This window comes from Hypoxylon trugodes, assembly GCF_022578975.1.
Source record: "Hypoxylon trugodes strain CBS 135444 unplaced genomic scaffold F4822scaffold_3, whole genome shotgun sequence".
Classification (NCBI taxonomy): domain Eukaryota; kingdom Fungi; phylum Ascomycota; class Sordariomycetes; order Xylariales; family Hypoxylaceae; genus Hypoxylon; species Hypoxylon trugodes.
The window spans coordinates 2,573,920-2,599,304 of NW_026250018.1; the positions used below are offsets into that span (position 1 = coordinate 2,573,920).

General features: G+C 43.7%; 7 protein-coding genes across 7 annotated transcripts; 4 read left to right on the plus strand and 3 right to left on the minus strand.

The window, feature by feature from the left end:
* Nucleotides 1-204: 204 nt before the first annotated feature.
* F4822DRAFT_180149 (phospholipid-translocating P-type ATPase) lies at nt 205-4,589 on the minus strand. Its single transcript, XM_051453399.1, has 3 exons — nt 1,057-4,589; nt 594-1,003; nt 205-527 (listed from the first exon to the last, which is right to left on the minus strand). Exons 1-3 carry the CDS (start codon nt 4,465-4,467, stop codon nt 410-412), a joined length of 3,939 nt encoding a protein of 1,312 aa, XP_051317045.1. The 5' UTR covers nt 4,468-4,589; the 3' UTR covers nt 205-409.
* A 489-nt stretch (nt 4,590-5,078) lies between these two features.
* Nucleotides 5,079-7,219, minus strand: F4822DRAFT_396188 (WD40 repeat-like protein). Its single transcript, XM_051457497.1, has 6 exons — nt 7,079-7,219; nt 6,966-7,019; nt 6,862-6,913; nt 6,293-6,811; nt 5,747-6,232; nt 5,079-5,695 (listed from the first exon to the last, which is right to left on the minus strand). Exons 1-6 carry the CDS (start codon nt 7,110-7,112, stop codon nt 5,521-5,523), a joined length of 1,320 nt encoding a protein of 439 aa, XP_051317046.1. The 5' UTR covers nt 7,113-7,219; the 3' UTR covers nt 5,079-5,520.
* Nucleotides 7,220-7,446: 227 nt separating this feature from the next.
* On the plus strand, nt 7,447-12,793 carry F4822DRAFT_396189 (exoribonuclease 1). Its single transcript, XM_051457498.1, has 4 exons — nt 7,447-7,987; nt 8,050-8,143; nt 8,200-9,796; nt 9,849-12,793. Exons 1-4 carry the CDS (start codon nt 7,983-7,985, stop codon nt 12,410-12,412), a joined length of 4,260 nt encoding a protein of 1,419 aa, XP_051317047.1. The 5' UTR covers nt 7,447-7,982; the 3' UTR covers nt 12,413-12,793.
* Nucleotides 12,794-14,276: 1,483 nt separating this feature from the next.
* On the minus strand, nt 14,277-16,901 carry F4822DRAFT_180210 (uncharacterized protein). The gene is made up of 4 exons (XM_051453400.1): nt 16,511-16,901; nt 16,363-16,420; nt 15,471-16,177; nt 14,277-15,397 (listed from the first exon to the last, which is right to left on the minus strand). Exons 1-4 carry the CDS (start codon nt 16,664-16,666, stop codon nt 14,462-14,464), a joined length of 1,857 nt encoding a protein of 618 aa, XP_051317048.1. The 5' UTR covers nt 16,667-16,901; the 3' UTR covers nt 14,277-14,461.
* A 1,056-nt stretch (nt 16,902-17,957) lies between these two features.
* Nucleotides 17,958-18,961, plus strand: F4822DRAFT_396193 (uncharacterized protein). Its single transcript, XM_051457499.1, has 3 exons — nt 17,958-18,278; nt 18,359-18,434; nt 18,497-18,961. The coding sequence occupies exons 1-3, from the start codon at nt 18,233-18,235 to the stop codon at nt 18,663-18,665; spliced, it is 291 nt and encodes a 96-aa protein (XP_051317049.1). The 5' UTR covers nt 17,958-18,232; the 3' UTR covers nt 18,666-18,961.
* Nucleotides 18,962-19,178: 217 nt separating this feature from the next.
* On the plus strand, nt 19,179-21,705 carry F4822DRAFT_396195 (uncharacterized protein). Its single transcript, XM_051457500.1, has one exon. It carries the CDS (start codon nt 19,547-19,549, stop codon nt 20,981-20,983), a length of 1,437 nt encoding a protein of 478 aa, XP_051317050.1. The 5' UTR covers nt 19,179-19,546; the 3' UTR covers nt 20,984-21,705.
* Nucleotides 21,706-21,707: 2 nt separating this feature from the next.
* On the plus strand, nt 21,708-22,852 carry F4822DRAFT_396198 (uncharacterized protein). The gene is made up of 3 exons (XM_051457501.1): nt 21,708-22,253; nt 22,315-22,587; nt 22,647-22,852. The coding sequence occupies exons 1-3, from the start codon at nt 22,194-22,196 to the stop codon at nt 22,788-22,790; spliced, it is 477 nt and encodes a 158-aa protein (XP_051317051.1). The 5' UTR covers nt 21,708-22,193; the 3' UTR covers nt 22,791-22,852.
* The last annotated feature ends 2,533 nt before the right edge of the window (nt 22,853-25,385 follow it).

Below are 25,385 nucleotides of genomic sequence, written 5' to 3' on the forward strand. Positions count from 1 at the left end.
CGTTCCGCCGTTCCAAGAATCTTCTGTAGTGGCCAGGTACCTGAATACTGGTATGAATAGGGGCCTGCCGATTCCCCGCGTTCTAACTTAGTCAGGATGACGAAATAAGATCTGGAGACAATAAAATGTCGGATGTGGGGGAGAGCTACACCATAATTTGACTGGCCGGGAGGAATTTGTCGAATACTAGGTATTAGGTATATACGGATATCAATGGACTGTTCCTTATCGACGTGGCTAAGCTAAGTATAAATATGTAAGCACAACTAAACCATCACGATGGTATAAGCGGCCGCGGAGCGACTACTTAACATACGCCTAGCTAATTGTGGTTGTATGTATGAAGAAATGGTCCGAATCCCACCCGGCGCCAAGCTAGAAAATGCGCATCGTTCCTCAAGACGTAGCTTTAAATGCCTCGGACCTTTCTATACGACGGAGGTTTCATTGTTCTCCTTATCAACTTTCCAGCATACGGCGGTATCAATGAGATTGAACCGATGGCGAGTACTCGCCAGAGAAAACCCCTGCCACGAGATGTATAAGTTAACAGAGCCTTGTAAGACGAGCTAGAATAGTAAACATGCACTTACCAACTGATAATAAAATCGAGATCGAAGTATCCACTGAGGAATGGCATCGATCCGATATAAAATAGAAAGGTTCCAACGATACACATGATCATGACTGGATGCCAAGTCGTAATCTCAATAGCCACCATCAGAAGCTCATTGAGTACGAGAACCGTGTAACTGACGGCCACCATCCTCGTTCCATCTACCTCAGTGAGAATTTGGGATAAACCTTGAATCATGCCGCCTTGATATATCGACACCAAAACCCAGACGAAAAAGGTGCGGTAAGATAGGGAACGACCCGACGTTAGTTCTTTATACAACTCGGGGTACAGATTCGCAAGATTTTCGTCGACATCCTTGTCGAGCACGAGAGATAGCACGGGTGCCGCCGTGTAAACGGTGGCGTATCCCACGAGCAGCCAATCCTATCATCCGTAAGGTCACGTGGCCCAGAAAATAGGGTATGGGGAAAGCGTACCTTATACAAGCCTTCAGGCTCGAACTTAATGGCAATACTGTACATGGTCTGGCAAACAGCAATAATGAGTCCACGGTGAATTACAAACTGGGCGAGCTTGGCACTCCGCTTATAGCTATTTCGACCATGCCACACTAGCAGCTTCGTGAGGTGGCAGAACTGCTCGATAGAGAAATCTGCCGCGAGACTGGCCTGGCGACCTTCCTTGCCAACAATACCAACACCAACATCCGCGGCCTGAATCATTGAGACGTCATTTCCGCCGTCACCAATACAACAAACCCGCTTCTTAGTAAACTCCTTGATTAACCTCGCAATATCGGCTTTCTGCGTGGGTGAACATCTACAGGCAACAACAGTTGGAAGTTGTACAGCGACTGAAATGAAGTCAACTCTGAAATGTGTTAGATAAAGCATTAAGCTTTCGCCATCGATCAGCAAACAGGAGTCTGTTTTGCTTCTAAGAAAGTCGAGATGGTCTTGAGCGTTATCCTTATGCTTTAGCTTCGCGACAGTGTAGATATACTGTCCTCGCGCAACGAGTTTCGAACTGACAGCGACGCATCGTGCTGTCTCGACTTTGTCTCCTGTCAACATCCAAATCTTGATGCCGGCGTTGCGAAGTAGTTCTAGGGATGGTTTCACATCCCTCTGCAGTTTGTCTTCCACGCCAGTGACCCCTAGTAACTCGAGATCGTGCTCAAGAAACTCCGCCACCACACGCTGCATTCCAGCATCGCGACCACTAATCGCTAGAGAAGCTTCCTGGTAGTTGTTTGAGAAGTCTTGATACTGTTCATAAGACAATTTTTTACGCCCGACTACTAGAGTCCTCAAACCTTCCCGTGCCATGTTCGCGGTTTCTTCGTCTAGCCAGTCGTTCGCAGCTACAATAGACCCCATAACCGTGTCTGCGCCCTTCTGATAGAACCATATTTCTCCATTATCTAGTTCGAGGGGAGAGGATGCCGCCTGCTCGTGGAACCGAACAATTATACCCATACGTTTACCGTCAGAAGTAAAAGGGAAGATATCTAGAATTTCAACTTGTACCACGGTCTTCCCCGTTTCTGTCGATTCAAGCACCATCCTCTTCCTGTCTCGATATGCTAGACGGAGACCAACGGACTCGGTCCATCGTACGATGGCTATCTCATCTGGCGAAGAGGCCTGGTACGAAGTGTGGGTTCGGCCATCTTCTTCTTCGATGGTGGGAATTACGTTGTGGCAGAGAGCTAGGGCTAGGACGACGTCTCTAACTCTAGATCCAATCTCTCGCCGTGTCCTCGTCGCAGTGACACCAGCTGTTGTGCTATAAGATGACGATGGTGTGACCAGGGCTTTCTCATTTGGCGCCCCAACGAAACCGTGCTTGATATAAACCACTACCTCGTCCATGGCCTCATTGGCGTAGGAAACAGTGCCCACGTGGATTTTTTTCATTTCCATTTCGTTTTGAGTGAGTGTGCCCGTCTTGTCGCTAAGTAGGTATTCGATACGCCCGAGATCTTCCGGGATTGTGCTTGTTCGAACGACAGCACCTGGAATGCCGGGGTCTCGCTGTATGAACCACGAATAGACGCTCTTCCCAAGGTCGAGGTTGACTCGTAGACTAATTGGGACGATAGTGGAGAATAGTACAAGGAATCGCATAATCTTCACATACCAGATATCACCTTCAGTGTTGCCAAATCCTTCCAAGGCTACTAACACGACCGACAATGCTAAAGTGAGGGCACAGAGTATCTTTGTAAGAGAATTAATCTCGTATTCCAACAAGCCCGTTTTGGACCGTGATAATGACGTTGAAAGGGCTGATCGTGTTTGTGGTCCCGTATAAACGATGACCGCCATTGTTGTCGCTTGAGAGGCAATAACAGTGTTAGCCCAAGCAGTATTGTCGATGGACAACGGGGCGGAGTTGCTTCTGTCGCCTAGACTGCTTTCGTTAGATCGATCATGTCGGACTTCGGGTTCTGTTGTCATCAATTCGATCTTGCCAACGAATTCGTTGACCCGCTTGTCGGGTTTCCCGCCTGTAACCCGAACGCGGACAAACTCCTCTACGGGTAAAGCTTGGGTGAGAGGAGACGCCAACCGCAATTTCCAATCCGTTTCGCCATCAAGTTGATCTGTCCTGATGAAGGCCTCTCCAGAAGCATGAGAGCTACTTGATTCAGAGTCTTTGCTTTTATGTGAGGAAGAACTGTTCTCATTTATAATACTTTCGGAAGAATCAATCAGCAATTTAGACCCTGAATTTTCGGGGGTTACCATTTGGGCTTGCGTGCCTTCCGGCATCGAGCATTTCAAAATGACGACATCCGCAGGTACACGTTGACCTTTACCGAGCTTTAGAACGTCGCCAACCTTGAGATCTCGAGACTTCTTGCCAATTTCTTGGACAAGTGACGACGGGCGGCTTCGGCCTTGGGCCTCTGCTTGCTCCTCCTCCTCCTGTATGTCTGACAAGCGATCCCTCTGAGTTAAGGATTTACGACTCGCCTTCCGCAATGTCGCCGACTTGAGGTTCTTAGATGGGCGTAGCCCCATATTCTGAAGCTCCGGTTCCCCGAAGTGAAGCACTGCATACTCTTCAGAATTGGCCTCATTGTCCCTTCGACGTCGCTCTATATCATCATATGCCTCTTTTCCCATTGTGATGACGAGAACAAAAGCAAGCGGAGCAATGTAGGTAGTTAAATAGCCTATCCTTAGGGCTGGGATGGCCTGCGATAATGCAACCAGTAGGAAATACATATTGAAGAAAAACGAGAATTCATTGTACAAGGTGACGGGCAGAAATGTGAACGCTGTATATTTGGCATTGGAAACGAGATTAGGTGGGTAGCGTGTAGGTTGAGAAGCGCCGACGGCAATGATTCGTGAGGTTGACGGGTCGTCTTCTTTGTTGTCAGTAATTCCATCATCATCCTGACGGTTGGCGCTGGTGCTCGACATGAAGCTAGGTAATCTCAAGGACGAGCCAATATGGGCTAGGTTTTGGAGTCTATCGTTGGCGAAAGAGCGTCTCTGAGGTCGAGGTGCATATTCGTCTAGCAGAGGTGCCTCATCCCCGGCATGGCCGCTTCCATCAGAGTACCGCTGTTCGTGCACATCGTCTTCTAGTAAGCCGACAGCATCACTACTCCCATCTCGACTACGACCAAGCTCGCCATAGCCACGACCTCGATTCCCAACTCGTCTCAAACCGCCCATGCGAATATTCCGCAATGCGATCCGCGGCACTCGTTGCTCAGAGCCGCGGCTGTCTCCTAGGAGCCGAGACGATTGAATATGTGGTGAGGCGCTAGGATCTAGTTCTTCTAGATCCAGATCGACATCTGAGTCGGAATCGTTTACGGGGGAATCTGGAGGCTCGGTCGGACGATACGAGGTTAACGGCGGCATTCCCGTATTGGAGTCATGCTCCTAGAGAGGAGCTATTTAAGGAGGACGCTGGCCTTGAGTATCTAGATGTTCGCTGTCGGATACGATGAAGACTCAACATTCGGATACATAAGAGTTTGATGTCGGAGATAGGGCACAGCCACTAAGGGTTCAAAGAAAGCGCGTAATCCAGGGCCGCACCTTGCAAACACACAGAGACTTTGTAGAAGCCCCTCCAAAAAGAAGTTAACACTAAATTGTGTTATTAATTCAGAAGAGCGAAACGAAGATGGAACAGAAGGAATTTTTGGCTAGAATTTACATGTAGAGAAAATGAAGGTAAGTTCGGTTGGCCAGATAGGTACTTGATTACCGCGCTACGTGTATTTTGTTATAAAGGTGGCTTGTTGCCTACATTAGCCTAGGTACCTAGGTACAGATGTGTGCTAGCATTGTACGTACCTCTACATCAATATAACGCTACAAGGGTCGGAGATTTATCGACAATCAACAAGTGTATAGGTACCTAAACACCTACATGAAGTTCCCTAATCACTTATGTACATGTACGTAAGCGTACATACTTATGTACCTAGGTATACATACAAATGTATGTACATACTAATCGTATAGGTATATGGAATTTTCCTTCGTTTATTATGTATGTTTTGACACAGGACCGACGCATATAACTCGTCACACAAGTGCCTACATGGAAATCCATACCCCAACGTCAGATATAGACAAGCAATATTCAACGTTATACCTTATATAAGTACATACATGTATATACCTAGATACATATGTACCTAAAGATATAGCTGTTCAGAACAGTATATTTAAAGGACTATTCTCAATCAACGGAAAAGCAGCAACATAATGCCTGAGAGCCTGTATTTACTAGGTACCTTGGTAAACAGCATCGAATTAGTGTGCTTCAGCTCATTTGCGATTAGACGAGTCGTGAAAATAGTATCAACGCCTTCTCTTATTCATCCTGTTGCCCTTGTAAAATCACCATATAGGCGAGCTATAAACTTGCGTCATTGCTCTCCCATGCTTTACCCCATTTCTTTATCTTCCTAATTCATCTAAAGGAAGATCAGCTTCGTCCTTGCCAACAATTGAGTCGGCAATCTTCCAGATTTGGAGCATGTTGTCCTCCGCAGCGCTAGCCACCAACCAGGGATCATTTAAATTCCAACTGAAATCTGCAAGATGGTTCGTGTGGCCACCATGCATGAACAACCTCCGGGGCGTTAGCAAATAGCTTCCATACATCATCCAAGAGAATACTCACAACTCAGGGGGGCCGTCTTCCTGATCATCCGGCTGTTGTTCTTCACCGACTCTGCTGAGATCCCAGAAGATTATACGTCGATCATAGCTAGCACTGCCAAGAATACCTGCCTCATGCGGGTGCCAGGAAAGCGAGGTGACTGCATCTTGATGGCCTTCTAGTGTATGGACTTTCTCCTTCACATTTCGCAGATCCCAGATGCCAATGGTCTTGTCGGCGGATGCAGTAGCCACGAGAACCTCGGTAGATGGATTAAATGCCAGCGAATTTATGGCATCACTGTGTCCACCTTTGGCAACCAGAGACGACTGTGTGTTGGATGGCTGCCTCACGTCCACTATTTGCAGTGTTAGGTCATCGGAAACACTACCAATGAAGTTCTTAGAGATGGGATGATATTGAACATCGTTGACGATATTGGTGTGATGGGTAAAGCGACGGGCAGGGCCAAGGATACTATTTCCGCCCTGCAGAGTCTTTAGGTCCCTACTCATGTTAGCATAGATGAACTACGTAGGCGATTACACTATTAGCTGGGCGGCATACCAAAGACACACGGTCTGGTCCTCGCTTCCTGAAGCCAAAGAACCCTCGGTGTGGGGATTCCAGTTGAGGCCAAACCCTTCTTCATTGTGGCCTTCGAGGCTGATCTGAGCATTGACCTTACCGTTCGGTTCAGAACTATGCTTGGTCCTGTCGAATATGAGGATTCGTCCATCGACAGCCAGGGTAGCGATAAGGTCAGGGTTGTGGGGGCAATATCGAGCCTTGTTGACCTCGCCAGGGTGATCAATCTTTTGCACAACGTTCCATTTCATGGCCGTGGTGTCGCCAGCGGCCGGAGACTTGCCATAACCACCTATCTCTCCTCGCTCGTCATCATAGTCGTGCGCATTGGGACGGATGGATTTAGGGATTTCGACTTCGGCGATCTGTACATGGTTCGGTTTGCCTTCAGAAGTATGAGTGCCGATGAGAACTCGGTGTATACGACAACTCTTTCCATCCGGCTCCTTAACATCAGGAAACCACTGCACCGTGAGGGTAGGCCATGTCAAGGCAGTGCTACAGAGTGTTAGTAGAAAGCAACAGCACGCCACTATTTACGACTTTACCTCAAAATCATATCGTAAAGGAAAGGAGAGTTCTTCTTCCATGTTTTGTACTCTAGTGACTGTTAGAGAATGAATGACAAGTGGGGTAGAAGAATGTATGTTACCTTCATTAATGAGTCGCTGCTCCTCGTCTTCATCGTAATCCTGAGCGATGTCCACTTGTATCGCCATGTTAGTAAAAGTACCACAGCCGACTGGGAGAAAAAGAAAAACTCACTCTCAACGTCCTCGGCGACAGGACCAGGAGCCATGTCGAGTTGATAATTGCCACAGGATGAAAGATGTGATCTGCAGGTTCGTTTGATGTTCGAAGTGTTCACAAAGTGGTTTTGCGCAACAGAACGCGATGCGCGTAAAGCACAGAATTTCTAAGGTTCCTAAAGCTGCGGAGCTAGCTATATGTGGGTACTTGACTTGCCTAGTCCCTGCCTCCCATGTATTGAAAGTATAAAATGCAGGAGGTACGTACCTACGTGGGGTCTATACCTGCAGGTACTTGGGTACCTTATGCGGGGAATGTCAACTGGAGACATACAAGTTCACCTAACCTAAGGAAGGTTGTGTTCCAAATTTCACTGCTGCTACCTACCAGTACCTAACCTACCTAGGTCGTTAGGTAGAGCCCACTGTAACCTTAAAAACTTATCGCGCCGGGTACCTACATCATTGTACCGGGCGCACGAGGTAAAAACCCATAGTCGCGGTCAATGACTCCTCACGGCCCGAGATCGAAGCTACACAATCTAAAGATCCGCGTCGCATCCACCTCGAGAAACCGCCTGCCCATTGCACTCACCAGCCCAGATGCATCGCCTGAGCGCAACTTGAGGAAATATCTATTGCATTGTTTGTTCCATATAATGCTTTGTCTTTAACAGGTTGAAAACCACCGTCAGAGCAGAGCGGAGTTTGGATTCACGAGCAACAGGTAGTGCGATATCAACTAAAAAGTTCAACGAAGACTTCAATTAATCGAGTACGACTATTCGCTGTTGGACGCTGACTTTGCGACATCTTTCCGCTTTCTACGAGTTTGCGCCTACCACCTCTCGCCCTCCATTGACCCAGCGACTCTTTGCATGTTTTCCTTTTGACATCGACATCAACCCAATTAAACCATCATGGGGTACGTCTTCAGTTGCAACATGTCGAATTCCCATACGAACTACTAACTTGCCTTATTCATAGTGTCCCCAAGTTCTTCAGGTGGCTCTCAGAGCGATATCCTGCAATATCGCAACTCATCGCAGAGAATCGAATTCCCGAGTTCGACAATTTATATGTACGATGTCTTACAAATGGTCTCGCTGTTCTTGATTTTCGCTAATTTGCCCAAAGCTGGACATGAACGGCATTATACACAATTGTACCCACAAAGATTCCCATGACACCTCGTTCCGTCTCAGCGAAGATGAAATGTTCATACGTATATTCAACTACATCGAACACTTGTTCGGCAAAATCAAGCCGAAGAAGTTGTTTTTCATGGCCATCGACGGAGTTGCTCCCAGGGCCAAAATGAATCAACAGAGGGCCCGCCGTTTCCGGACAGCCTTAGACGCCGAACAAGCTCGTGAAAAGGCGATTCGAGAAGGCCAGGAACTACCAAAAGACGACCCTTTCGACAGCAATTGTATCACGCCGGGTACGGAATTCATGGCTAAGCTGACGCAGCAGCTTAAGTACTTTATTAGCAAGAAGATATCAGAGGATTCTGATTGGCAGGTCTGCGATATCGTCTTGTCAGGCCATGAGGTTCCCGGTGAGGGGGAACACAAGATCATGGAATACATTCGGAACGCCAAAGCTCAGCCTGATTATCATCCCAACGTTCGTCATTGCCTATACGGTCTAGATGCCGATCTTATCATGTTAGGGCTGTTAAGTCACGACCCGCACTTCTGTTTACTTCGAGAAGAAGTGACCTTTGGTCGCGCCTCAAAGACGAAATCGAAGGAGTTGGAGCATCAGAATTTCTACCTGATGCATCTCTGCATAGTTCGGGAATACCTTGAATTGGAATTTCAAGATTTAAAAAAGGAAGGGGCTACAAAAATACCTTTCGACATGGAGAGAGTGATCGATGATTTTATCCTCATGGCGTTTTTCGTCGGTAACGACTTTCTTCCGAATCTACCTAACCTTCATATCAACGAAGGAGCCTTAGCGACAATGTTCCGTATTTACAAGCAAGTCCTTCCCCAGTGCGACGGCTACATCAATGAAGGAGGGGTCATCAACCTCCCTCGCCTGAAGTTGTTGTTGGATGAGCTTTCGAAGGAAGAAGATCGGTATTTCGAGAACGAGTACGCTGACTCAAAGTGGCTCCGGAGTAAGCACTTGGTGGAGGCGGATGGCGAGGAACCCAGCAAACCTAAGGGAAAGATCGTCATGACAAGTTCGCAGAAAGAATTATGGAAGAAAATTCGGAAGTTCATAAACAAGCGACCGTCTAGTCCTCTTGATCTTGGCCATGATCTTATTGCCGCTGACCGAAAGTTCGTACAAGATACAGCCAGCAGCCTCCATATTGAATGGCGTACTGTTGAGGACGACGACGGGGGGCGTAGCCTCGTATTAGAATTCCCCGCAAAGAACGGTGGCGGCGAAAACGACGAAGAGGAAGAAGAGGAGGAGGAAGGCCATATGGCCTTGTTTCGCGTCATGAGGCGGTACGATAACGCTCAAGTTGTCGACCTCTCGGCTGAAACTGCCCAGGCCGCCGCGCAAGCCATGTATAAGGAGAAGTTCCTTGAGTGGAAAGACAAGTACTATACCAGCAAATTCGGGTGGACTCCAGACGTCAAAGAAACTGAACTTGTAAAACTTTGCGAAAACTACGTCCAAGGCTTACAATGGGTCTTGTTCTACTATTATAAGGGGGTGGCGTCTTGGCCATGGTTTTACGGCTACCACTACTCTCCTAGAACATCTGGTAAGGTCTGGTGCCCTGCCGCGGCAGATAACCTCGCTAATCTTCCTCTCAGACATCGTCAAAGGTATAAATGCCGACCTAAACTTCAAACTCGGCCAGCCTTTCCGACCCTTTGAGCAGCTCATGGGTGTCCTCCCAGACCGAAGTAAGAAGATTGTTCCTTCGTTATACCACGAACTTATGACAGACCCGAACTCGCCAATCATCGATTTCTATCCGAGAGACTTCGAGCTCGACATGGACGGGAAGAAAATGGAGTGGGAAGCTGTCGTCAAGATCCCTTTTATTGACGAGAAGCGACTACTATCCGCGATGGCGCCTAAAAACGAACTCCTTACGGCGGAGGAAAAGGCCCGTAATGATTTCGGAGTATCATTGAAGTTCACGTACGATTCCAATCTCGACTATATCTACCCCTCCTCTATGGTCGGGATATTCCCTGACATCCCCCATTGCCACTGTGTTGAGAACATATTCGACTTGCCCACGACCGAAGGGTTGGAATTATATGTCGGCTTACTTGAAGGTACTAAAGTCGGCATCGATGCTCTAGCGGGGTTCCCAAGCTTGGCTACATTACCTTACAATGCCAACCTTGGTTTCCACGGGGTAAACGTTTTCCAGCAAGAGAGCCGTAACGAGAGCATGGTTGTGACCCTGGCGGATGTAGAGCTTCGGGCCAGGACGGAGTCGGCAAAGGTCAAACTAGGCCAAAGGTGCCACGTAGGTTATCCCTTCCTACAGGAGGCCAAAATCGTAGGTGTGTCGGACGAGTTATTTGACTACTCACTCGCCTACGACGGTTCGGGTCAAGCAATCCAGACACATCATTCTGGGAGGGAGATCGAAGAATGGAATAAAAAGGCATCACGTATCGAGAATTTCTATAGCAAGCGACTCGGTATCATAATTGGACCCGTCGAATCGATGGTTCACGTCGAAATGCTCAGGGGGCTCGTTAAAACGGACGAGGGTGCTACCATCAAGGAATATGGGCCAATTCCCGGCATGGAGACGGATTACGCGGCACAGGTGATCGTCGACGAGGTTATTAGCGAGGACGACCGGTTTATCGAGAGAGCTGCAGTACCCTTCGAGGAAGAATTCCCTGTTGGATCTCGCGTTTTCTTCCTTGGGGACTATGCTTACGGGCGCCCGCTCGAGATTTGTGGCCATAACAATAACCGGGCCGAGATTGCATTATCAGTATCAACGAAAGAACAAGACTTTGCGCAACTGATTATACGCCAGGCTGAGCAGCACAGTGGTTATCGCCCATCTTACGCTGTTGCGAGGGACCTAGGTCTCCATCCGCTTGTTCTCAGCAAGATTACATCTTCCTTCTACGTCCACACGATCGGCGGCAGTATGAAAGTCAACCTGGGACTGAATTTGAAGTTTGAGGGAAGAAAGCAGAAAGTCCTGGGATACTCAAGGAAGTCGAGTTCAGGTTGGGAATTCAGCCCTGCTGCGATTCAGCTCCTAGTAGAATACATGACTCGTTTCCCTGATTTCTTCGCTGCTATCATGAAGAACCCGTCAGGAAATGAATTAACAGAGACACAACTCTGGCCAGATAGTGATATCGCCAGTACCCGAATCAAAGAGATTGGGGCATGGCTTAAAACCGTGGAAACGAGTAAGTTCGAGCGAGTCCCTCTCGACGCTGAACAGCTAGATTCGGAAGTTGTCATGCAGCTTCAGAAGGCTGTCGACGGGCGAAGGGAATCCAACGAGAAGCACGAACGAAAGAAGCTGAAAGGTGTTCCTCGATCCGCACTACTCAATCCAAAGGACGCTGAGCAACGGCTTGGAAATCAGAGGTTCAACCTAGGTGACCGTGTTGTGTATGTACAGGCTTCCGGGAAAGTGCCCATAGCTTCAAGAGGCACTGTTGTCGGTATAAGCACAGTCGGCAACCATCACATGCTCGACATACTTTGCGACAATGCATTTATGAACGGTACAACACTAGGCGGTCGGTGCGAGCCATTCCGAGGGCAGACAGTCTCAGCCAATTCTGTGCTTAATCTTACAAATAAGCAAGTTATCGCAAGTTCTAAAATGAGCTTAGAAAAACGGGCTACTCAGACGACATCGCCTCTTCAGTTACAAGGATATGGAGCGCCGGGCGGCCAAGGTAGTCAACTTCGAGACGCGCCAGCACCATCCCCTCTTCGAGGGAGTTGGCGAGGCGCTGTGAATGGCGTTAATCGTCATGGAGGACAAGTACGAGGCACTCACGCCCCTCAGGTGCCTAACGGCGCCCTTCGTTTACAGCATAGTAGCATGGTATATCACACGGTGCCCAACAACCGTCAGCCACAGACATTTAAGCAAGAGGGCACGTCACGACCCGGTGGCTTCGCACCGCGTGGTCGTGGTAATTCTAATCGAGTCGGACGCGGTAATCGTGGCGGTAGGGGAATATCGGCGGACCCAAACAACGTCTCTGATAATGTAGGCGCAACGGCTACGGGAGCCTCTCAACATCAATCTTACAATGCAGTCCCGCCACCGGCCGGATTAGAAACTCGTGGTAACCGAGGGCGTGCGTTGCGCAGCCGTGGAGGAGGGCGCGGGAGAGGAGGTCGTGGCATATCAACCGCGAACTAAAACGTCCGAGATTCGAGCCGCGCCGCGTATTACGAGTGATTAGATGTTTAACTTTTGTTCTGGTCAAGCGTACCTTCAGCACAGCGAAACTTAAATGGGGATTTGATAGACGAGGTTATCGGGCCTAGATAGTCAGTGGAGCTCTTAAGAGGACGAATTGCAATGCCCCAACGATCAATAAGTCTCAGACACATAGTCGGACCACGGTGCTGTATTGTTCGCAAGTTGACGCACTCAAATTGGATCTCCGGGTTCCAGACGAGTAACAATTTAGCTGACTGGCCTCAACCAGATTTCAAACCAATTCGAGTAGATTTACATACATGTATCTAACTAGAGCACCCGCATAATTAATTTACATCTGTGATGTTTTAATGGGCCAATAATTTTCGATACCCGTCCCCAGCGTGTCAAACCTCGCGGGTTTATATCACGTAGACGGAAATATTTATATCGAATTGTAATTGATATGCGCGTGAAGCGATGCCGGCATCTCGTTATCTAGACGGTAAGCACGTTAATGGGTATCTATAAATACAGAAGTTGTCTAGGGAGTCGCGCCCTAGAAAGACGTTATTTAGAAGCCAACCAACTATCAGCGACGTTACCGCAATAGATTTAGACTGTCTCGTCTGTCTCATCTAATATCGGTCCCTTGCCATAGACACCATACTCAAATGCTCATTAGTAGTCCGGCCAATAATTCATATATGTGTTATCCAAAAGATCATAGACCACACCACAACACGACCAGGTAAAATATTCCATCCTGAAGCAACCCGATACAGCGATAAGGGGCTACACCAGAACTTTGAAATGTAGTTATATTACCATCTAGAAGATAGCGATTCTTAGCATATTTAGCACGTTAGACCGGTCGAGTATAATGTGTACTAGATTACAATTTTCAATTCAACATCTTCGGGGACAGCGCTGTGAAGTGTAGCGACGATGGCCAATGCGTGGTACTCCCCTCACATCAACCTAATAGACGTGAGCAGGAATATAACCTACTATTTTCTTAGGTGTTTGTGAAGATATCTACATATATGCATACATAAACGGATACACCTATCTAGCTAAGTAGACAGACTTATGATATCACTTCGAATCACCCAACAAGCTACTGGAATAGAGGGCAAATTTCGAGCATATGCCAAAGAGAGAGGTGCGGTATTGGTCTGTCAACATAGTCAGACAAGTTAGAACACGCATTAGTTTTCTCTCCCCCAATCTAGCAGACCAGCGCGAAGAGAAGCCGGCCAGTCTTATAATACCTGATTTTCCACTCTTTAACTATCCTGGGAATTTCTCCCGCCTCCATTCAAAATCACTAGGTGTCGTTAGATAAAGGGGTACCCAGTTCGGTGAATAAATTGTAGACACGAATGAACAGGAACGTGACAAAACGAAAGAATAGAATCTGCACTAAAAAAAAAGAAAAATATGCGAGTTGAGACAGAGGGTGACAAGAGTAAAAAAGGAAGATACATAAAAGTATGGGAGAAGGACAGGGCTTGACAAATGAGGCCAGGTATACCCATTTACACTCCCTTGCGCTATGCACCACCATTCAGATCCCGCCGTACTGCACATATCCGTCCATTTGTACAAATTCATCTTGCCCCTCAAGGCCAGAATGTTCAATGTATATCGGGCAACAAGGCGGAGAAGCTTCATAGTAAAAGAGCCCACCACTACCAGCCAACCAGGCCCTAGATATCCGTTCTAGAAATTCGGCCTTTTTTATCTTTTCCAGCTCCCCCTTAAACATTCCAGTAAACTTTTTCTTCTCTTGTAAAACAAAACGATCCCCACAACACCCTGCTAATCCTTAGGTATCCTCGACTCCCCCATATACCGGATCTTCAAAAGTGAACCTACACCTCTTGAAAGTGCCATAATTTTTTTTACGTCCAGAGAAGTACCGCCAAAGTCGAGAAACCGTTGGTCTACCCTCCACTTCAACATTCCAAATGCGTATGAAATCGGCAGCAATCAAATCGAGTACCGAAAAATTCGGTGGGAATACCGTAAAAGTAAGGGTGTCTAAGAAGGGGACTTGCTAGAAGGTGCACCAGCACCGTTTTGACGAGCATCACCACCACTAACAGATAATCCACCAATGCCAGATGAGAGGAATGCGAACGGGTCACTCTCCGACTGAGATGAGTAGAAGTTGTTAGACGGTCCGGCGGAGGCGGGACCGTTACTGGCAGACTGAAAAGCTGCCTCAGCAGCCCGGCTATCGAATGGGCCGGCTGAGTGGGAGCCCGGAGCTGGACCGAAGTGAGTATTAAGGGATGGGTATGGAGCCGCACCACCGCCTATACCCGAAGGCAAAGCATAAGTGCTAGGTGGTCCTCCGAAGTGGTGGCCGTAACCACCGGAAGCTCCGAAAGGACCTGTGGCGGAGGCGAAAGGCCCAGGACCCGGGGTGCCCGCCATAGAACCAGACCCCATACCGTAGCTAGAGCCGCTGTCCATGGGCGAGGGATAGCCCGAGTCGGCAACCACCGCCGCACCAGCGCGGCTGGCGCCACATCTCAGGCAGCAGACATTCTTTGCAAAGTTATGGTAACCGCAAACTTCGTTGCCGCACTTCCAATCTCCAGCTCGGAAAGGAACAACACCGCTACCGCCCATACGGCCTCCTCCTCCATGACCCATGTTTCCGTGATGACCGCCATGGTGAGGTGGGGGACCCATCATGGCCGGTGGGCCGTAACCATAGCCATAACCCATATCCCCCTGAGGCCCTGCACTGACTGCTGGGAAGGAACAGCGGAAGCAAGCTGTTCGCCTTTGGAAATTGGAAAAGCCACACGATGGGCACGTCCAGTCGCCAGGTCGGGGACGGTTCTTACTCGGCGGGAATGGCGTAAGGATTTCGGCGGCGCGATCGAGTACACGGCTCGAGGAGGGGGAGACCTCAATGGCCTTCTCATTTAGAGCACGTCCATTCATGCAGAGACTCTCTGCAGCCTAGAGAGATCATGTTAAAATACAATGGGGAAGATATGAAGTGTGTATAATCTGGTATTTAATAAGAACATACCTCTTCATGAGATGAAAATACGGCAAATCCGGTACCTGTGGGTTTGTGCTGCTCGGGGGTACGTAAGGTCCAAAACGCAATGGGACGGCCACCGAATTGGGTGAACCAGCTCTCAAGCTCTGACTGGGTAGTATCGTGAGGCAATCCGGACATATGCAAAACCTTACTTCGCTCAGATAGGAAAGCACGAACATCAGCACGGGCGTCCATAGGACGGGTCAGCACGTCAGGATGCTCCTGGTGCGGCTGGGATTTTCGAATCAGGCTACGCAAGACTCTGGCCAGAGTCACAGCTTCCTCCATGGCACGCCGAGGCGAAGCAGGAGCAAGTGCCTGCAAGTGAAAAGGAAGATTATGCTTGATAGGAGCGCTAGATTGAACAGGCTCGACTTCGAGGGCGGCGCAGATGTTGGAGAGCATAGAAGGTCCAAAGGGTAGCGATTCGGGGTGATGTTGCTGCCAACGCTGGTATTCTGTACGCAAATCGAAGGCCCTCGAGTGTTGAAGGTAAGGTGGAAGCACCACGGCCTTATCACGAGCTTCGCGTGGGAGCTGGACACGAAGGTCCCAGGCGTCTAGAGTGACGAACACGAAGTCTAGATTTTGGGTTGTCAAGTGCTCTGAAGCAAAGGCGTCGAAACGATTCACGGCGTCCCGGAAGGTTCCCGCATTTCGAACATGTTCCCACGTCAGAGTTGTAAGGCTAGCTATAAACACGAGAACACAATGTATTAGTTTCATGACAATGCCAAGATGCGTAACGAGGGGCAGAGGATGGAGTGATGCTCCCTTTAGGGGGAGGGTTCCTTTTTCCTTTCCCTCCAGCATCGTTTCCCTTTCAGGGGCGAGAAAAGAATAGTGGTGAGAATAATACGTCGTGATTGCGACTTACTGCATAAAGGAGTAATAGGTGTGTTGACTGGCTTCACAAGGACACTCTCCCGATGGATCTACAGTTGGATTAAAAGAAACAATTGGTTAGCTTAGAGTGATCCCATCATAGCAACAAATTTATTCATGCCCTCGATTCATATTCGTACCTCTTCAAGAGACTTCGCATCCATAAGTATCCAACCAAGCTCGATAACCTCTGCAGAGTCCTTCGTTACATAGACACCATGTTCGTCGCAGGTGGTTGCAACATGGATGACCACATAACGGTCGATATGAGGAGGCGGAGTCTGCTGGCTCGACATGCTGGGCAGACCTAGAGGGCGGATCCTGTATTATAGGATGGTGATTGTTTGGTATGTATGTGTAGTTTATGGTACAGTAAATTAATATTCGGGATCGAGAGGGCTCGGCGATGCTTGAGTATTACGACAGAATCTTGTCTGGTAGTGTTGGGAGCGGGTTTGGAAAGTTGCAAACTCGAACAGTCCGAGGGAAATCGAGGATCCTAAATGTGGGATCAAGGAAAGGAGGTCTCCAAGGGCGGTGGCCGAACCGTTGCTGCAACGAGTGACTGGAGCTCCAGTTGGGTTTTAATGTGGATGATTAATAAAAAAAAAAAAAAAAGGGAAAAAAAATGATGAGAAAAAAATAAAAAAAGACAAGCGGCGAACACGCGATGGCGATGAAAGAAGCCACAACAACAGAGAGCAGTTGTGTCGTGTCCCTTTCCTGCGTCTCCCAGTACCTAAGTATCTTGATAGGATCTTGATATCTAGTCAAAACCCAAAAGCTCCTCGCGATACAATGCCACAATGCCGCAATGCCGGGAGAAGAATCTCGATGGCGTGAGGGGGGACACGGCGAGGAAGAGAGAGGGAAAAAAGGATAGGGGGGATAGAGATGATGTTGTGGAGAGGTATAAGAGAGTGAGTCTGTGTGTGCAGGAAAGAAAAAAAATAAAAGAATAGAGAGAGAGCGCAGACAGAATGAGACGAGTCACGACGAAGGACGAACACACCCCGGCAGTACACAATTGCGTGGTGGGCTCGGTTGTAGTAAAAAGCTGTTGGTTTTGGGCAGTGTGCATGGTTGATCTATCTTGCTGTGATTGATTGATTGGTACCTACCCTTTTTTTTTTCCCTTTCCTCTAAGGACTCCTCTAAAGAGGTACTTACTTACCCCCTCTTCCCCCTAAACCTACATGTTTAAGCACCTAACCCCCTAATCTTTAGGTACTTTAAGTACTTTATTTTACATAATTAAGTCACATGTTCCATTATTATAATATTGCTTTAGAAAAAATGAGATAATAATAATAATAATTACAATAATAATAAAAATAATGACTGGTTTGTCAACATTGTAAATGTGGAGTTGCCGATTTTTAAAAAAGTAGATTAGCTGGAGGTCAATGATTACCCCCTAAGCTGGGTACATACCTAGGTACTCTCATACCTTTTAGTGTGGAGATTTGATGAGTGTGGCTTAAACTTATACTATATACAGATTAAGAGCCAGGGATCCTTACGTAAGGGTAGCGACATATATGTACCTAGATACTTCATCTAGCTTGGACTGGCGACTACGTCATCGTTGTTCATCCGGCTTGACCCGTCGTTGTTTGAGGTTGTCCCGCATACATCAAAGAAATAAACTCGACATCGACATTATCATCATCGTCGCACGCACATCCTACTCTACCCGTATCAACTTTTACAATAAAGACGTCTGAGAATCTTTATCTATATTTCTTCTTCACATTTTTCGGTTGCTGTAGGCGAACATTGACGAAAGATTGCAACCATCATCTCATTTCGTTGCCGAAATTCATTTCTATTCGAGCCAGATCCTTGATACTCTTTCAAACATGGGCGCCGTTTCAGCTGTTCTTATCGTTCTGATAACCATCCTTTGTAAGTAATTATATATAACATGATATATCTAATTTATGCTATATTGCTATTGTAGACGCGCTGACTTAGTTCTTGTCTAGTTCCTCCCATCGGCGTCTGGGCCGTTGCGGGATGTGGTGCCGACCTCTTAATCAACATTTGTCTCACCGTCCTCGGGTAAGCAAGCAATAGGTAAAAGGCTAGATATATCATGCAAGATAACTAATTAGCATGGGCAGTTACATCCCAGGACATATCCACGCCTTTTATATCGAGTACGTCTATTACGATCGTCGAGAAGAAGCCAGAGAAGGTCGCTATGCCGCCCGTCGAGCTCCGGGTGTCTATAGTGATCGCGTACAAACCGGTGGTCGTGGGTATGGTACAATAGATCAGCCAACTTATTAAGTAGTTAGTTAGCTCTCGAGAGGGAGGGTATGCTTGATTTTCAAGATTCATGAGGATGGCTTAATTAATAATAAGACAACCTGGAGGGAGAGTAGCGTTTTGTCCTTTTTTTTTGTCTACCTTGAAATGTATTTTCATTCATTCCTGGCGATCAATAATCCGCCACAAAAGACGTCAGTTGAAATTTATTATATTTATATGACAGATATCCAAGATGATTATGTTGCTATGAAAGAAAGAAAGGCAGACCTGAATGAATGCTCAGTTTTGGTGTTGCAGGGATACTAGGTATAAGTATATGTATTTATCAATATTTCGTGACTCCCTGGAGAAGTATACCCTAGTACATATGTACATACCCAGGTACTAAGTAGATATGTATGTGTACCTAGGTAGGCGCAGCAGATACCCAAGTAGGCATAGGCTCGGTAAGTGCCATACTGAAGAACCCCTCTTCACTAGATATAAGGCTTATCCACTTAAACAGCACCACGACTCTTTGCAGCTCTATCCCCTGCCTCTCTTTCCACTTCCTCCCCGCAAAGCCAAATCATAGATGAGATTCATCATATGTCTCCCGCCCGCTACAGGAAGAACAAAACAATAACCGTAGGGAAACTTGTCTCCGGTTCGAACCACATGTCCTGCCTACGCGCCGACGAATCATTCTATTCATTCTATTTCCACGCACCAACTAGCCCCGACCCAAGGAATCCCAACCATTACCTACGAGAATATCGACGACTTCCCGTTGGCTATCATAGCGTACCTATCGCATAATACCACTCAGTATCAGGCCCACGACTGGTTTTCTTTTGCCCTTCGAACTTCATCCTACATATATATCTCGTATAATACACCGAGCACCCCCCTTTAAGAACATGGCAGACACCCCATTTCCTCTTCCGCCTTTCCCATCTTCCCAGCTGCGTGTTCATTCCCCCCCGAGTGCTAGAAGTGTTGTGAGTGGCGCCACCAACGAGACCAACACCCGCCGACGCTCATTACCTGTCGTCTTCCCTCCGCTTTTCCCTAAGAATACCTCGTCCACATTTCTCATACCTAGCACCGCCGAAGGAAAACCAATTCCCCTCGACGGCTCTACGGCTACCCACCGTACCACCACTCTACGGCAGCTAAGTCGCTCTCAACCTTCTTCGCGTCGCCGCTACGATAGAACCACCGGCCCACCGAGTATCAAAAGCACGACGACCGGAACCTACTCTCAACCTGTCATAGTACGCACATATTCGGGTGTCCCAACTTCGTCAACTGCCAGAGGCCCGGTGTCTGTTTCCACCGTCGAACCCACTACGAACCCATCTCCTCGGCTTCCTAGTCGGAATGGTCCAATAAAAAATATGGTTCGGCAAAAGGGGATCGAGAAGGCCCGCGCTACTGCAGATGCCAAATTACCCCCTCTTGAATCATTCACTTTCAAGAGCATTATAGCCGATATACAGCAAGATGTTGGCGCGGACCTAGACCGAATCGCAGAAATATGCGCACGTACGAGATATTCTCTCAGTAATCAATACGAGGTCCATATAGCTCCCCAAGGCTCAGGAGCCGGTTTCCTAGGGCCGCCATCCGCGTCGTCGCGGCATCATATCCCCATAGGCCCGACTCTACAAGCAATATCAAGTGATGACGAACACGCGGGTGCTGTGCAAAGATCGAAGAGGAGCGCTGTCCGTCGGAGAAGCATCGCCTACGGTACTCTCGAGACCATTATAAGTTCTAGCCGGTCTTCGGATGAGGACAAGAGCAAGAAGAAACCAGCCGCCGAGATTGTGGAAGAGGTACGAGGTCGCGCGACAACGGCTACCAAGGAAGAGAGCGGAAGTACAAATTGCGCGGATGCCCAGGAGGTTAGCGAGCAGCAAGTGCATCATCCCTCGAGGTCGGCTTTATTTGCAACGGCTATTATTGATACATCTCGAAGTCAAACGCAAAGCAATCTCGCTGCGGGCACTATTCCGGGCGCGAGTTTGCTTAGTGAACCTGCCGAGCCACATACCTCTCGAAATCACCTCCAGACCAAGACGTCACCCGAAGGGCCAAAAATAAAACACTACAAACGGGAGCCCCCGCCACAACCCTCTCGGGCCATCGCTTGTGAATCTATGGCTGCGGGCGCTATCGCACCGCTGGATGAACCAAAAAGCCCATCGAGTCTGCTTTCTGGGTTCAGTGCCTGGATTCCTTGGATGGGGACTTCCATACCAATTCCAGAAATAGACACGTCTAGAGGAAGTTCCTATGCTGAGGGTGCTTTGAGGGAACTGCTCAAATCGACGGGATCACAAGGGGAATAAGGGCATTAATTGAGCAACGCGGAATCATTCCAGATATGCAGTTCTAAATTTTCCCATAGCCGCCTTGTGGGCAAAGTACATATATTCATCCTATCGGCGGTGAATGATTATCGGTAGGCATGACGATTTCTAGGATTAAAACTACAAAGGTACAAGTAATATCGACGTCAAAAATCGGTGAACTGACTCGATATGAGGATAGCATAGAGATACCCCAACATTCAGGATTAAGATGATATTTAACCATACAACCACTAAATACCGTTCGTGACCTGACAGTTATTTCAACATTCATAGCCCCATTCTATGGGGTTTACAATGAAATCCGCGATATACATATCCACTAACCCCCAGCAGCAGGTATATTCCAAAGTTACTCGTGAACTAGAATAATCTTTGTTTTTATGATGATAATGCATTGGAACGGCTTGTGTGTGCGGTTTGCAACGAATATTGACCCAGCTTCCTCGTCGCTAGGAGGTAAGTTACAATAACATTGCCTCATTTGCTCAAAAAGGGCCACCGGGGAATTATTGATCAAGTCGTTCAGTTATCGAGCTTAACATACCCCGTTATATTCGCCCAGGTTGTCAAGGCTTAAACACAAACAGGTTAGACTAAGGAAGCAAGTCCGTGCCAAAAGGAAGGTGTAGATATTACTTGATATACGTAACCAATATAAGTAACATTATTGATAAGTGGATATATATGTCAATATTGCCATGGGCTAGAAAATGGTCTGACGTTTCACATTGTTTATAAATTTAAAACCATTATTCTTACAGTGGCATGTAAATATTCCCAAAAGATTGCTTGGCAAGTAACAAAACATCGTTACCAAGTCCCTTTAGCAAAGGCGACAAATAATCACCAAGCCAATGGTAGTTACAGGATCAGAAAGACCAATGAAGCAGATGCGAACGAACCCCTTAAGGGGTTTCTAGATACCTAGGTATACATTGCCTCAAAAGGTTGTTAGAGATAATGAAGAGAATGCCGCATTGGGACAGTTGGATGACCGCCAAATATTCATGATAGAGGCTATACGCAGATAAATACCCATCATCATCACAGTTATTCTCTCATATGGCAAGCTGGTCTACATTCACATCATTTCTCTTCTTCTGATCCCCTATTGTAAAAGAACCGCTTTTCTCCTTCGATTCTCTCTAAGCTATTTCGTTGCCGGACAACGCCAAAACCATTAAAAATGCAAATCACTTCATTTTACTGCTTTCTTCTCAGTGCAGCCGTACTTGGTGCCCCCGTCGTACGGATATCCTTAACTCCATATCCTCATCCATGATAGAATTGTGTTGACAATTGAACAGAAAACTAACAATGAGAGTGATGCTGCATCTACAGGCGCGGCCTCAAACGCTCTTACAAGCGGCTTCGGGCTCGATGCCAGTACTATTGACGAGTTAACAAAGACCTTCCCGAATGAACCAAACGCTGAAGATTGTGCCGGAAATTTGTCTTTCGGCCAACAGAGGCAGTGTATCGATGCGGGTCTTCTTGATGATCCCTCCTTTAAGAAGCGAAAGGCGCCGTCGGCCGAGCAGTGTGCTGGCGACAATTTGTCGTTCGGGCAACAACGCCAGGTGAGAATACCTAACGAACTAGCGTGAGGTCATCTCAGTTAACGATTTATTATGAAAAGTGTATAGATGCAGGACTCCTTGACGATCCGTCATTCAAGAAGCGCAAAGCACCATCGGCCGAGCAGTGTGCAGGAAATGATCTCTCCTTTGGACAACAACGACAATGTATAGATGCAGGATTGCTTGATGATCCCAGTTTTTAAGAAATATTTATATATATATATATATATATATGATAATAAAATTTAATAAAGGATCATATTTATATTTAAAATTTCTTAAATGATTATAACGGTTTTTTTATCCATTTTTAAAGTGTCTTTTAAGTTTTTTTTTTTAAAAAAAAAAATTTAAAATAAAAAATAAAAAATAAAAATAAAAATATTAATTTATAATTTATATATAAGTTAATAAAAAATTATATTTTCTTTTATATAATTATTATAATTTAAAAATTTATATTTATTTTTAAAAGATAAATAAGGTTTAAAATAATTAATAATATATTTAATATTAAAAAAAAAGGATGTTTATATAGTTATTAAAATATTTTTTATATATTTAATTTTTTTTTATAATTTTTTAATTATTAATTTAAGATTATTTTTTTAAATATAATAAAAAGATTTGTTACAACCTAATAGGAGGAAGGTCAGGGAATAAGGACCTGGTGGGACCAGAGTGACCAATCAGAGGAGGTCTCTACGGAAGTAATAGAGACTATGTATTAAGGTTTATATAATGACCTTTGGAGGTTTCTGGAGGTCTCTATCTAAGAAACAGAAACCACTTAAATGTAGATATAAATATATTAGAATATAATTAATATAATTATAGGATTATATTAAAAAAAAGAGAATATCTAAGATTATATTAAATTTATAAATTAAATTAAAATAAATTAAACATCTTATATATTATATTTTAAAATAAGGAAACAAAAGGATTTATATAGAAATTAAAATTATTAATAAAATATTTAATTTTCTTAATATTTAAAAAGAATAAAGATAGGATATCTAAATCAAAAAAAAAGTAATATAAAAGGATATTTATAAGTATTAATAATTAAATAAAATCATAATGAATGATAAATATCTTTTATTATATATTAAAAATTTAAAAAAAATAAATAATAATAAATGATTTATATTATTAAATTTAAATTTTATTTTTAATCTTATATAAATTATTAAAAAAATAAATAAATAATAATTATTAGAATATTATACAATTATTTTAAATGTTTAATAATATTATTTAGATTTATAAATATATTAATTGTTTTTTAACAAATAATCTAGGATGTTCTATAATAATTCCTTAGAAAAAATATTTTTATATATTTAGATAATATTTTGATATATTTAAAAATTAAAAAATAATATAAAAAGGATATATATAAAATATTTAAGATCTTAAAAAAACTAAATTTAAATAAAAATAATTTTTTTAAGAAGAATGAAAATTTAAAAATCTAAGATATTTATAATTAAAAAATAATTAATCTTAGAAATTATTATAAAAATATAAATCTTTTATAATTTTTATAATTATAATAAATTTTCAATTAAAGATTTTAAAAAAATCATAGAATTAATAATAATTATAATATATATTAAAAATTTAAAAGATTTTAAACAAATATAAAAAACAAAAGAAATATTCTAAAAAATAAAATGAATTATAATAAAAGATTTAATAATAAAATCATTTAATCTAAATAAAAAAAAATAATTATATATTAATATTTTAAATAGAATAATAAAAATAATAGAAAATAATATCTAATTATCTATTTTTTTAAAATATTTAAAAAAATTAGAATTAAAATATAAAATATATAATTAAAAATTTATAATAATCTATTAGATATTAAAGAAATAAAAATTATAAAAATTAGGAATTATTAAACCGTTAAAAATTTATTTAAATTATTAAGGTTTTTAATAATAAATAATTATAATAAATAAATAACTTTATATATTTTAATTTAAAGATCTATTATATTAAAAAAAAGGAGAATATTTAAGTAAATATTTTTTATAAATTAAAAGATCTTAATATTAAAAAATTAAAGAAAAAAAGACAATATTTTAAAAACAATTAATAAATTTTTAATATTATTGATAATTTATTTAATTAAATTATAACATAAATAGGAATAAAATATTAGAAAAAAATCTTATAAATTAAAATTTTTTCATTAATATAAGATTTTATTATTAAAGATATAATATTATATAATAGAAAAATCTATATATCATTAATATTATAAAAGAAAATTATATAAAAAATATATAAATATCTTTTATATAAATATTTAAGAATCTTTAAAACTATTATATAATTATAAGAAAAATATAATTTCTTAAAAATCCAAAAATAATCAAAAAAATCATTTTAAATTATAATATCTATAATAAAATTAAAAAAAGTCAAATATAAATTATATAAACTTTTATAACTAAACACAATCTTAAATAAATTATAAATTATTATTATATAGGATTTTATTATTTTATTATTTAAATTATAATATTTAATAATTAAAAAAAATATAATAATATATAAATTATTATTAATAAATTTATAAAATGTAAATATTTTATATTATTCAAAAAAATTTATATAATTAAAAATTTAATTTTTAAATTTATTAAAAAAGTTTTTAATAAATATAGATTATTAAGAAAAATTATTTTAAATAAAGATTTTTTTTTAAATGCTAAATTAATTTAATAAAAAGGTTAAAGATTAAATAAAAATTCTTGATAGTGATTAATTCTTAAATTAAT